Source organism: Lolium perenne, chromosome 6 (genome assembly GCF_019359855.2).
Source record: "Lolium perenne isolate Kyuss_39 chromosome 6, Kyuss_2.0, whole genome shotgun sequence".
NCBI classification, from domain to species: domain Eukaryota; kingdom Viridiplantae; phylum Streptophyta; class Magnoliopsida; order Poales; family Poaceae; genus Lolium; species Lolium perenne.
Window position 1 is genome coordinate 884,604 of NC_067249.2, and position 11,061 is coordinate 895,664.

General features: G+C 42.8%; 1 protein-coding gene across 6 annotated transcripts; it reads left to right on the forward strand.

Moving 5' to 3' along the window:
- Positions 1-824: 824 nt before the first annotated feature.
- LOC127309061 (uncharacterized) lies at positions 825-3,953 on the forward strand. 6 transcript variants are annotated; one of them, XR_007856935.2, is made up of 7 exons: positions 825-2,204; positions 2,366-2,417; positions 2,532-2,560; positions 2,666-2,753; positions 2,892-3,130; positions 3,210-3,599; positions 3,698-3,953. XR_007856935.2 is itself a non-coding variant. In XM_071821359.1 (7 exons), exons 1-4 carry the CDS (start codon positions 1,735-1,737, stop codon positions 2,545-2,547), a joined length of 327 nt encoding a protein of 108 aa, XP_071677460.1. In that variant the 5' UTR covers positions 825-1,734; the 3' UTR covers positions 2,548-2,560; positions 2,666-2,753; positions 2,892-3,599; positions 3,698-3,953. The 6 variants fall into 6 exon arrangements, 2 of the variants coding, with proteins under 2 accessions (XP_071677460.1, XP_071677461.1); XR_007856936.2 differs by having other exon boundaries at positions 825-1,809; positions 2,049-2,204; positions 2,892-3,599; XM_071821359.1 differs by having other exon boundaries at positions 825-1,809; positions 2,049-2,232; positions 2,892-3,599.
- Positions 3,954-11,061: the final 7,108 nt, after the last annotated feature.

Below are 11,061 nucleotides of genomic sequence, written 5' to 3' on the forward strand. Positions count from 1 at the left end.
CCTCGAACGACCTGCATATGCACGGTTCATGGCAGTTCCTCACTATACTTATCTCCTGCTCAAGATACCAGGACCCAACGGAGTTATTACAGTCAAAGGAAGCTTCACTCTTTCGGATAATTGTGACAAGGAATTCAGTAAAATTTCCGAGTCCTTTGGGATGGCAGCTGAATATGCACAACTCAAAAGTGCCACTGATTACAACGTGGTGCCAGAAGCAGGTCGATCCTTGCTAGATCAAGCTTTCGACTCCACCAAGGACACACAAGAAATTCAGGTTCACCCAAGTGACCCAAAGAAAACGACTTTCATTGCATCCAACCTCGATGCCGCATAGGAAAGCGCACTCGTTGAATTCCTCCGTGAGCGCTGGGAAATCTTCGCCTGGTGTCTAGAAGACATGCCAGGTGTTCCCAGGGAAGTCGCTGAGCACGCACTCAATCTTGACCCCAGTGCTAGACCAGTTCGACAACCCCTCCGTCGCTTCGCAGAGCCGTGATAACCCACAAGTATAGGGGATCGCAACAGTCTTCGAGGGAAGTAAAACCCAAATTTATTGATTCGACACAAGGGGAGGTAAAGAATACTTATCTTTACTATTAAATGGGAGTTGGTCGTTTGACACTCAACGCACTTTGGTGGTCGTCATCGAAAGCATCCCATCCGTTGATTTGCATCCGATCTGACATACAGCTTCCGCAGGCAAAAAAAGGCAAGATTAAGAATAGCATCGTGCAAACCCAACAATTCAGGGATTACACGCACCTAAAAGGCTAATTAATGACCTTTATCTAAAAAGATATTGCCCTTTCCGATCCCACAATCTCCCCCTCTTTCCACGGCCCGCACATAGTCATCTCCCTCATCAAGCCAGGAGTCCCACTATTCCCATCGTCGTAGCCCTGGAGCCCCATTGGTGCCGCCGCCCTGGAGCCCCATTGCTGCCGCCGCCCTGGAGTCCCACTGCCCACATGCCAGATCGGGAACTCCCAGCACGCCACCATCACGATTCCTTCCTCGGAGCACCCTACTGGCCGCCGAAGGCCCTGCGAAGGACAACTGGTGGCCGGAGCTCCCGTGACGCCTCGAAATCTGACCGTCGAACGGTCTTCCCCGCGCGACGCCCTGACGAGGTGCACAACTCCCGCCCTCTGCCGCTCTTCCCAGGAGTGGAGCGAATGTGAGGAGGAGGATCCCTGCGACCAACTAGACGCTCGCTGCCGCGATGTCTTGACAAGAAAGGTAATCTTGACCCCTTTAGAATGTCAACTGGATCAAAAAAAATATGGTGGGAATGTAAACATGAAAATCCATACGCCGTGTTCAGTTGTTATTTCCGCTCTGCTTTGTCAATTTGGTAATTGCACAACTATTTGTTAATAATTCCAGTACAATATGTTTAGCGCAAGTACCTATATGCAATATGCAATGAGGTTTTTTTTTCCTTTGTTGAGCGATGGTAAATGGTTTAAGATGTTAGATTGGATGGTGTTGAGCGTGCTTTGATACTCCTGGACAATCAGTGTCATCCCAACATTTTTCACTTCAGATATCCGCATCAGTTCCATGAGAACTAGAAATACGATGAATACATCCAATGGCACTATTTTGTGTGTGTAAATTCATTTAGGTCTGATGTGAATCAAATGCTACGAGGAGTTAAATAGATGCATGTAAAAAGTGAAGAAGAGTTGCAACATTGGGTACTCCAAGAAATGTCCTTATGAATTGGCTATGGCGACAATGACTCAAGGGATGGACATGGATATCATGCCAAGTTGGAACTGTGGCCTGGTATTTCTTAGAGAGGTACTCACTAAATTGCTTGATTGAAGATTGAATTTATTTCATTGTACTCCACTATAGTTTTTTACCCTTTGCATAATTGCATTTATTTTAAATACTCGCAAAGATATAATTTTTAGGTTGCCGCATATAGTATCGGATCTCATGTCCATCATTTCCATATATAAATAGAGTTCTTATGTAAATGAATCAAAATCTTCGCATTGAGCCGGCTCTTGTCTTTGCTGACACTTGCTCACAAGCGGTGGGAAGAACGGCACTTCATCAGTATGGATGACGGCGGTCACAGCTACGGCATCACCATCGGACGAGGGAAGCAGGAAGCCAGAAGTTGCCGCCTGCCAGTATTAATTCCGTGGACGTTGCAGCTTCGTGCCATGCTCCTTTCTGGTAGACTGGTACCTCCTCAGCATCTACAACAAGCTGGTCCCTTTTCTTCTCTGGATTGCAATTTTTCTTGTTTGATCCTAATCCAAATTTCATTTGCTTGTAATTGATCGTGGATGTTGCACAAATTCTTAAACAGTACTCTTCCCTTACACCATCACTACTTTTGCAGAAAATTTCCCGAAGCTGGTTGGGGCAGTTTTTTCAGTGTTGCATGACTCCACGTGAGTTGGAGCTATGGCACATAGAAAGCACCTTGTTACAATTATTTTGTTGAATAAAGTTGTCCTTTAAATAGTCACCCAATTTTTGATGCCGGTGTTAACCTTGTATTACAGGATGAAGAGAAAGTGAAGATAACCAGCATGTGGGTTAAGTAATTTTGACTTTTGGTTACTAATGTCATATTTTCTACCTTGATCTCTCATATATATCATTTCTTACTTAAATTGATCGATATTCTACCTTGTAGTGATAAAAATGTCATATTTTCTACCATGAAGTTTTCCATCACATCAGATGTAAGGATATGGCATCTGCGGTCTGGGACATGATTATGGGTAGGTCTCTTTGGTACAAGCATTATCAATGTGCAATTACTTGGTTTATCTCGATCTATCACTTAGCTTGTTAGGCTGTTAGCTATTAATTTATTTTGCTGTTTAGAAAGGATACTTATTTGAAACTAACAATTTCAGTGCTTGAAGACCGATATCTGGATAGAGAATTATCAGGAGGACATAGAAGATTATCAGCAAATTGTGCCCACGCGTGCTGGATTTTCCAGAAAATTGTGTTTTGGACCAAAAGATAGTACTAAGCAGAGTTGGAACAATTCAAGTAGACACTTCGGAGTTTGGGAACCATAGTGATCTCGGTGCAAAAAGGACGGATGGTGTATGTTGTTCACATCACCAAGCTCCAGAAAATATATTTGGTAACATGCTGCTCTTCACATCACCAAGCCACTGCACAACACTGGTCGGTTGATCATCGCCATCATCAATTCGGTGCAGCATGACTTTCCTCTCCGGACGGTTTCTTGGGCCGGAGCACGCAGATAGAGGTGAGCCAGAGCAGCCTGCAGCTAGAGGCTAGAGAGAGCTTCCCAAGTCGTAGCGCACTTCAGCTAGAGGCCGGCGAGGGCCTCTAGAGCCAGAGCACACTGAAGCTAGAGATCGGCGAAGAAATGTCCCTTGGCCGTGGCGCTGATTGGCATCAGGGATGCGCACATTCTATCCCCATCCTGCCGGACCATTGCAAGGTTGCAGGGCCATTACTAAGCTTCCTCATCTGTTCTTAATTATGGTCGAACTTCTGGGTAAATTACGTTCCATGCAAGTTTCAGTTTCGGAGCTCAGCTTGAGCAACTCTTGATTTCTTAGGCTGCTTGCTTGATGCTTGATGTAAGTATGCTATCTTTTCTTATTATAGTTCTTCACATAGCTAAATTTTATGGTAGTTGAAATAACCCAAAAAAAAATCTATTCTTCTTGTGGTGAAGTGATCAACTGGAACAAAGGTATGCAAAGCTTGCATATACAAAAATAAAATTTGGAACTTGGATGCTGGCAATGCTGAAGCCAATGATTGGTGTACCACGTCGTGAACTGTCTCCGGTGTCCTCATTGACATTGGACAAGATGTTGTTGGTTGGCAGCTTGGCTCTTATATAGAAAGATGGAATCACCACTCACCGCTGCCATTGTGTCAAAAATTCATCTCATTCGCTTGCTACTCTTGGCGTTTTATTACTGGTCAGAAAGCGAAAAGCTCTTTTGGATCATGGGCACCAGTGATCTCAGTGTATTAAAAAATTTGAAAATTATATTTATATATTTCAAAAAATTATGTAGTAAAATTCTAAAAGTAGCCAATGATGTATTCCACTAACGTATAAAATCTCAATTGCAAATGTTTTGTTTTCTGAGCTACACAAAAATAACAAATTCTGAATGTTTTTTGAGATTTGAATCACTATACTCAGATCCACATATTTGTTATTTTTGTGCAGCCCGAAATACACATTATTTTCAGTTGAAAATTTACACGTTTGTGGGATACAATACTGACTACAACATGATTTATTTTCAAATTTTGTAAGACTTAAAAATATGATTTTTAATTATTTTTCTGAAAAGGGATCACTGGAGCTCATGTGCACCAAATCTCTGTCCGTCACAAAGTCACTAGATTGCAAAATGAAGTTAGTACTACCAAAATGTCAATTCTGTACATTTGATATGTAGTAATATATGTATGCTAATTTTGTGTGGTCTTGTGTCATGAGTACGGATGCAGTTTGTATGTCTGTATTTGACTTGTTGTAAGTTGCCCAGCTGTCAGACGGGGCATATAATAAAGATGGTTGTATCAAATAGTACCACACTTTTATAACATACGAACCTGCATTGGATGTGAAATTTAGAGCCAACTCAACAAGATTTTATCAAACTTTTGATACCTTTTTTTGCAAAGGAATCGAATTCTGCATTTTATGTAGACTCTGGTTAAAAAGAATGAAATGAATAATAAAGATTCTAGATGATGAGGTTTGCGTAGTCCGATGGCAAGGTAACCTTTTTTTTCCCTCTCTGTTTTTTATTTAACATGGTCTTGATGTTTTCATAGCTCGTGAAACTTTCATGGTTGTATGGTGCATTCGTGGATGTCTACATCCACACCATTGACGCCTGCAGGGCATGATGTCATGCTCGTGTGGCAGTGGCACCTTGGTGTTTAGCTCATAAGAGCATCTCCATCGCCGCCCCCCAAATAGCCGTCGGTAGGATTGTCGGTACTGTTATATACGGGGGCGCCGACAGCACATCCTCTATTTGGGAATGCAGTTCCCACACCGGCGCCTTCCATACGGCGGCCCCTAAATTTTTTTTCTTTCCTTTTTACAATATTTTAAAACAACGGATCAATCACATTTTATTCATACTATATTCAATAATTCATACAATCACACAAATAGTACTTAAATTATTCATACAATCAAATAAATAGTACTTAAATCATGCATACAATAAAATAAATGGAAATTAAATTATTCATACATTCAAACAAATAGAAATAAAATCATGCTTGTTGGCGGCTTCTCTCCTCGCCCATAAATGCGCAGCTAGATTCGTCTGGAGTTGTGCATGAACACCTGCATCTCGAATTTTATTGTGCATATGAAGAAAAGCGGTAAATTCTTGGGGGAAAAGCTCTACCCCAGTAAGTGGCTCTTTATAATCAAATGGTTGATCATCATGCACAGGTTCATCACAATCGCTCTCAATGATCATGTTGTGCATGATCACATAGGCGTTCATCACCTCCCACATCTGAGACCCAGACCAAGTGAGAGCAGGGTACCTGACAATGGCGAAACGCTGCTAAAGCACCCTAAAAGCATGCTCAACATCCTTGCGTGCTCCTTCCTGGCATGTTGCAAAATAAGCGTTCATCTCGTTTGTTGGAGACGGAATTATCTTCACAAATGTAGCATACGTCGAATAGATACCATCAGCTAGATAGTACCCCTTGTTGTATGTGTGGCTGTTTACCTCAAAGTTCACGACAGGAGCTTGTCCCTCAGCTAGCCCGGCAAACACCGGAGAGCGTTACAACACGTTGATATCATTGTTTGTTCCTGCCATGCCAAAAAATGCACGCCAAATCCAAAGGTCATGGTCTGCCACCGCCTCAAGAATGACACTGCACTCACCAGTATGCCCCTTGTAGATTCCCTGCCAAGCAAAAGGGAATGCTTTCAGCCCCAATGCATACAATCGATGCTTCCGAGCATCCCAGAAAACCCTCTTGCTACATTCTTTTGCAGGATCCAAGCTGTATCATCTACCTTTGGTGTTCTCAAATAATCTTTAGCAAACACCGCTATGACGGCTGGCAAAACTTGTAGAGAATCTCTGTACATGTCGACTCTGCCATCCGTAGGTAGTCATTGGATGTATCTGGAGGAGCTCCGTATACAAGACAACGCATTGTTGCAGACCAGCAGTGCACTTTTGAATTAAGGTGAAGCCCCAAAAACCTGTGTAATCTTGCTTGGCCATGAAGTAGTCGTCGTACTCCCTAACACCATGGACAATCTTCAAGAACAACTCCTTATTCATCCTAAACTGGCGCCAAAATTACTTCGGCGAATGAGTCGCGTCGTCGTTGAAGTAGTCGGCATCAAGCAGCATTGCGCCGGCTTGACGATGCCGGTTGATGTTCCTCCTCTTTCCTCGCTTTGAGCCGCCGCGCCGAGGCACGACGAAGAAAGGCTGGCGAACGCGCAACATGCTCGTCAGAATCAGCTGCTGATGTTGCCGCCGGACAGCCTCAGCGTTCTGCTCCTCCGTTAATAGTTGCACCATCATCTCATCGTCGATGTCCACGGGGCGGTTGTGCCGCGGTGGCGGCGAGATCTGTTCCGGGCAAAACAGCGGCCGCCGGTCGAGGGGGTGGCGGCAGTGTCGATGGACAACGGTTCCTTGACAGGTGGCGGTGTCTATTGCAAGCAGGGGCGCGGCGGCTACGGTGACGGTGGCGATCTAGAGGGGTGGGAGTCGGCTCGGGCGTGGGTATGAGGTGGGGAAATCGGTGCGTCTGGCTGCCAGGCGGAGCCCACGCTCATGTTCTGACGTGCCGCGAGGCGTCGGCACGCCCGATTCGCGCCCTACGCGAAGGGTTTGACACGGGGGTGCCACCAATTCTATTGGGCTCGAAAACTAGCCGACGTCTCTTGGTGCGCACCGGTGCGACTCGAAAACCACGCTAGCTCCCAAATCGCTATCGGGGCCGCTATCGGGGGTGCCGGTGCAGATGCTCTAAGTGTTGTGCTATATTTATGATACAAATATGAATGTGTATGAATGCTTGGATATTAAGCATACATAGGTGAAAAACTTATTCCACGAAGACAGGAAAAATGCTTGTTTGGGATCAATTTTATTTTGTCTCTTCAGGTTTCATGTTTCGCCATATCTTCGTTTAGTATCGGAACAATTTTGTTTCTGCAAATTCGTATCTTTGTTACTTATATGGTGTTCGGTCTTTTTTTTTGTTATGAACAGAAAAAACGTATTTATATCCTCATTATGTTGTGCAAAAGTACATTTTTTCATTGTAGAAATAAGAAAAATATTTTTAAATGCTAGTTGAGCTTGCAAGAGAGATGAGGTAAGTTATATATGAATATGCAAGGAAATAAATTTGTAAAACCGTGGCAACGCACGGGCATTCAACTAGTAAGCCTTAACAACTGAGTTGTCAATTTAGCTGCACCTGGAAAAGCACTAGTAACAGGGGTGATGTGAAAGCAGCAGTAATATGAGAGCAATAGTAACAGTAACACAAAAGCAGTAACAGTAACACAGAGGCAATGGCACCAGAAAATAGTTGATACTACTTCCAATGACATGTAGAACGAGTATAGGATGATGAAAGATGGACCGGGGTTCCCAGCTATCTACACTAGTGGTAACTCTCCAATAACAAGTGTTGGGTGAACAAATTACAGTTGGGCAATTGATAGGATTGAAATAGCATTAAGATAGAACATCAAGATTATTAATCATGTAGGCATGTTTTCCATATATAGTCATACGTGCTCGCAATGAGAAACTTGCATAACATCTTTTGTCCTACCAGCCGGTGGCAGCCGGGCCTCAAGGGAATCTACTGGTAATTAAGGTACTCCTTTTAATAGAGCACCGGAGCAAAGCATTAACACTTGGTGAAAACATGTGATCCTCATATCTAAGCCTTCCCCTCCAGTTATCCCAGTTGCTGTCGCTCTGGGGCCTCGGGTTCCGGACATAGACATGTGCAAACAACTTGTAGATACAATCTAAGCAATAATTATAGAGCTTAAATCTAAGATCATGCCACTCGTGCACTAGTGACAAGCATTAAACACAACAAGATTGCAGCAACAATAACTTCACAAACTTATATAGATAGACTGATCATAATGTAACAATTCATCGGATCCCAACAAACACAACACCGATTACATCAGATGAATCTCAATCATGTAAGGCAGCTCATGAGATCATTGTATTGAAGTACATGGGAGAGAGAGTACCAACTAGCTACTGCTAGAACCCGTAGTCCATGGGGGAACTACTCATGGAGCATGATGGAGGCGGTGGCGTCGATGGAGATGGCTTCCGGGGGCACTTCCCCGTCCCGGCGGCGTGCCGGAATAGAGATTCTGTCCCCCGAATCGGAGTTTCGTGATGGCGGCGGCGCCCCTGGAGTCTTTCTGGAGTTTCGTCGATTCGTGTAGGTTTTTTACGTCGCGAGGGATTTTATAGGCGAAGAGGCGGCGCAAGGGGGTGCCTGGGGGCCCACACCATAGGCTGGCGCGCCCCCCCTCTAGGCCGCGCCGCCCTGTGGTCTGGGGCCCTGGGCCTCCTCTCCGTCTCCCCTTCGGTGTTCTGGTCCGTCTCGGTGAAATAAGATGTTTGGCTTTTGTTTCGTCGAATTCCGAGAATATTGCCCGAACAGCCCTTCTGGAACCAAAAACAGCAGAAAACAGGAACTGGCACTTCGGCATCTTGTTAATAGGTTAGTTCCAGAAAATGCATAAAATCATTATAAAGTGTGAGCAAAACATGTAGGTATTGTCATAAAACTAGCATGGAACATCAGAAATTATAGATACGTTGGAGACGTATCAAGCATCCCCAAGCTTAGTTCCTACTCGCCCTCGAGTAGGTAAACGATAAAAAGAATAATTTCTATAGTGACATGCTACTTACATAATCTTGATCATACTATTGTAAAGCATATGAGATGAATGAAGTGACTCAAGGCAACGATCTATAGTTTGCTAACAAATAGATAACAATAGCAAAACTTTTCATGAATAGTACTTTCAAGACAAGCATCAAAAAGTCTTGCATAAGAGTTAACTCATAAAGCAATAAATTCAAAGTAAAGGCATTGAAGCAACACAAAGGAAGATTTAAGTTTCAGCAGTTGCTTTCAACTTTCAACATGTATATCTCATGGATAATTGTCAACACAAAGTAATATGATGAGTGCAAATAAGCAAGTATGTAAGAATCAATGCACAGTTGACACAAGTGTTTGCTTCTAAGATGGAAGGAAGTAGGTAAACTGACTCAACATAAAGTAAAAGGAAGGCCCTTCGCAGAGGGAAGCAGGGATTAAATCATGTGCTAGAGCTTTTCAAGTTTTGAAATCATATAGAGAGCATAAAAGTAAAGTTTTGAGAGGTGTTTGTTGTTGTCAACGAATGGTAGTGGGCACTCTAACCCCCTTATCAAACAGACTTTCAAAGAGCGGCTCCCATGAAGGATGTTATCTCTACCAGCAAGGTAGATCATCCCTCTTCTCTTTTGTTTACACATGTACTTTAGTTTTATTTATAGATGACACTCCTCCCAACCTTTTGCTTACACAAGCCATGGCTAACCGAATCCTCGGGTGCCTTCCAACATTTCACATACCATGAAGGAGTGTCTATTTGCAAATTTAAGTTGCTTACTGATGAATCAGAGCAAAACATGTGAAGAGAATTATTAATGAAAGTTAATTAATTGGGGCTGGGAACCCCGTTGCCAGCTCTTTTTGCAAAATTATTGGATAAGCGGATGAAGCCACTAATCCATTGGTGAAAGTTCTGCCCAACAAGATTGAAAGATAAAACACCACATACTTCCTCATGAGCTATAAAACATTGACACAAATAAGGAGTAATAAAGGTTTGAATTGTTTAAAGGTAGCACATGAAGTATTTACTTGGAATGGCAGAGAAATACCACATAGTAGGTAGTTATGGTGGACACAAATGGCATAGGTTTTGGCTCAAGGTTTTGGATGCACGAGAAGCATTCCCTCTCAGTACAAGGATTTGGCTAGCAAGGTTGTTTGAAGCAAACACAAGTATGAACCGGTACAGCAAAACTTACATAAGAACATATTGCAAGCATTATAAGACTCTACACTGTCTTCCTTGTTGCTCAAACACTTTTACCAGAAAATATCTAGACCTTAGAGAGACCAATCATGCAAACCAATTTCAACAAGCTCTACGGTAGTTCTCCACTAATAGGTTTAAACTACATGATGCATGAGCTTAAACATGATCTACTTGAGAGCTCAAAACAATTGCCAAGTATCAAATTATTCAAGATAATATGAAGCATTTCCTGTTTCCAACCAAATAACAATAAATGCAGCAGCTTTTAACTTTTGCCATGAATATGAAAAACGAAGAACACAAGTGTTCATATGAAAAAGTGGAGCGTGTCTCTCTCCCACACAAGGATTGCTAGGATCCGAATTTATTCAAACATAAACGAAAATAAAAACACACAGACGCTCCAAGTAAAGCACATAAGATGTGACCGAATAAAAATATAGTTTCACTAGAAGTGACCTGATAAGTTGTTGATGAAGAAGGGGATGCCTTGGGCATCCCCAAGCTTAGATGCTTGAGTCTTCTTGAAATATGCAGGGATGAACCACGGGGGCATCCCCAAGCTTAGACTTTTCACTCTTCTTGATCATATATCATCCTCCTCTCTTGACCCTTGAAAACTTCCTTCACACCAAACTTCTCATAAACTTCATTAGAGGGGTTAGTACTCAAAAAACTTTAATCCACTTTAGTCCTGTAGTGACACATTGCAAGAACTCAATAAAACATTAGCTACAGCTCTCCACGTCTAGAAAGCCTTACTTAAAGTCCACAAGAGACAATGCAAAAAAAAACAGAGATAGAATCTGTCAAAACAGAACAGCCAGTAAAGACGATTTTTTTAGAGGTACTTCCGTTGCTCAAATCAGAAAACTCAAAACTAATGAAAGTTGCGTACATATCTGAGGAACACGCCT

Coding starts and splice junctions, on each gene's coding strand:
- LOC127309061 (XM_071821359.1), top strand. CDS start 1,735: ATGGCGACAATGACTCAAGGGATGGACATGGATATCATGCCAAGTTGG. Junction 1,810..2,048: donor GCCTGGTATTTCTTAGAGAG/GTACTCACTAAA, acceptor CTTGCTCACAAG/CGGTGGGAAGAACGGCACTT. Junction 2,233..2,365: donor TCAGCATCTACAACAAGCTG/GTCCCTTTTCTT, acceptor CTACTTTTGCAG/AAAATTTCCCGAAGCTGGTT.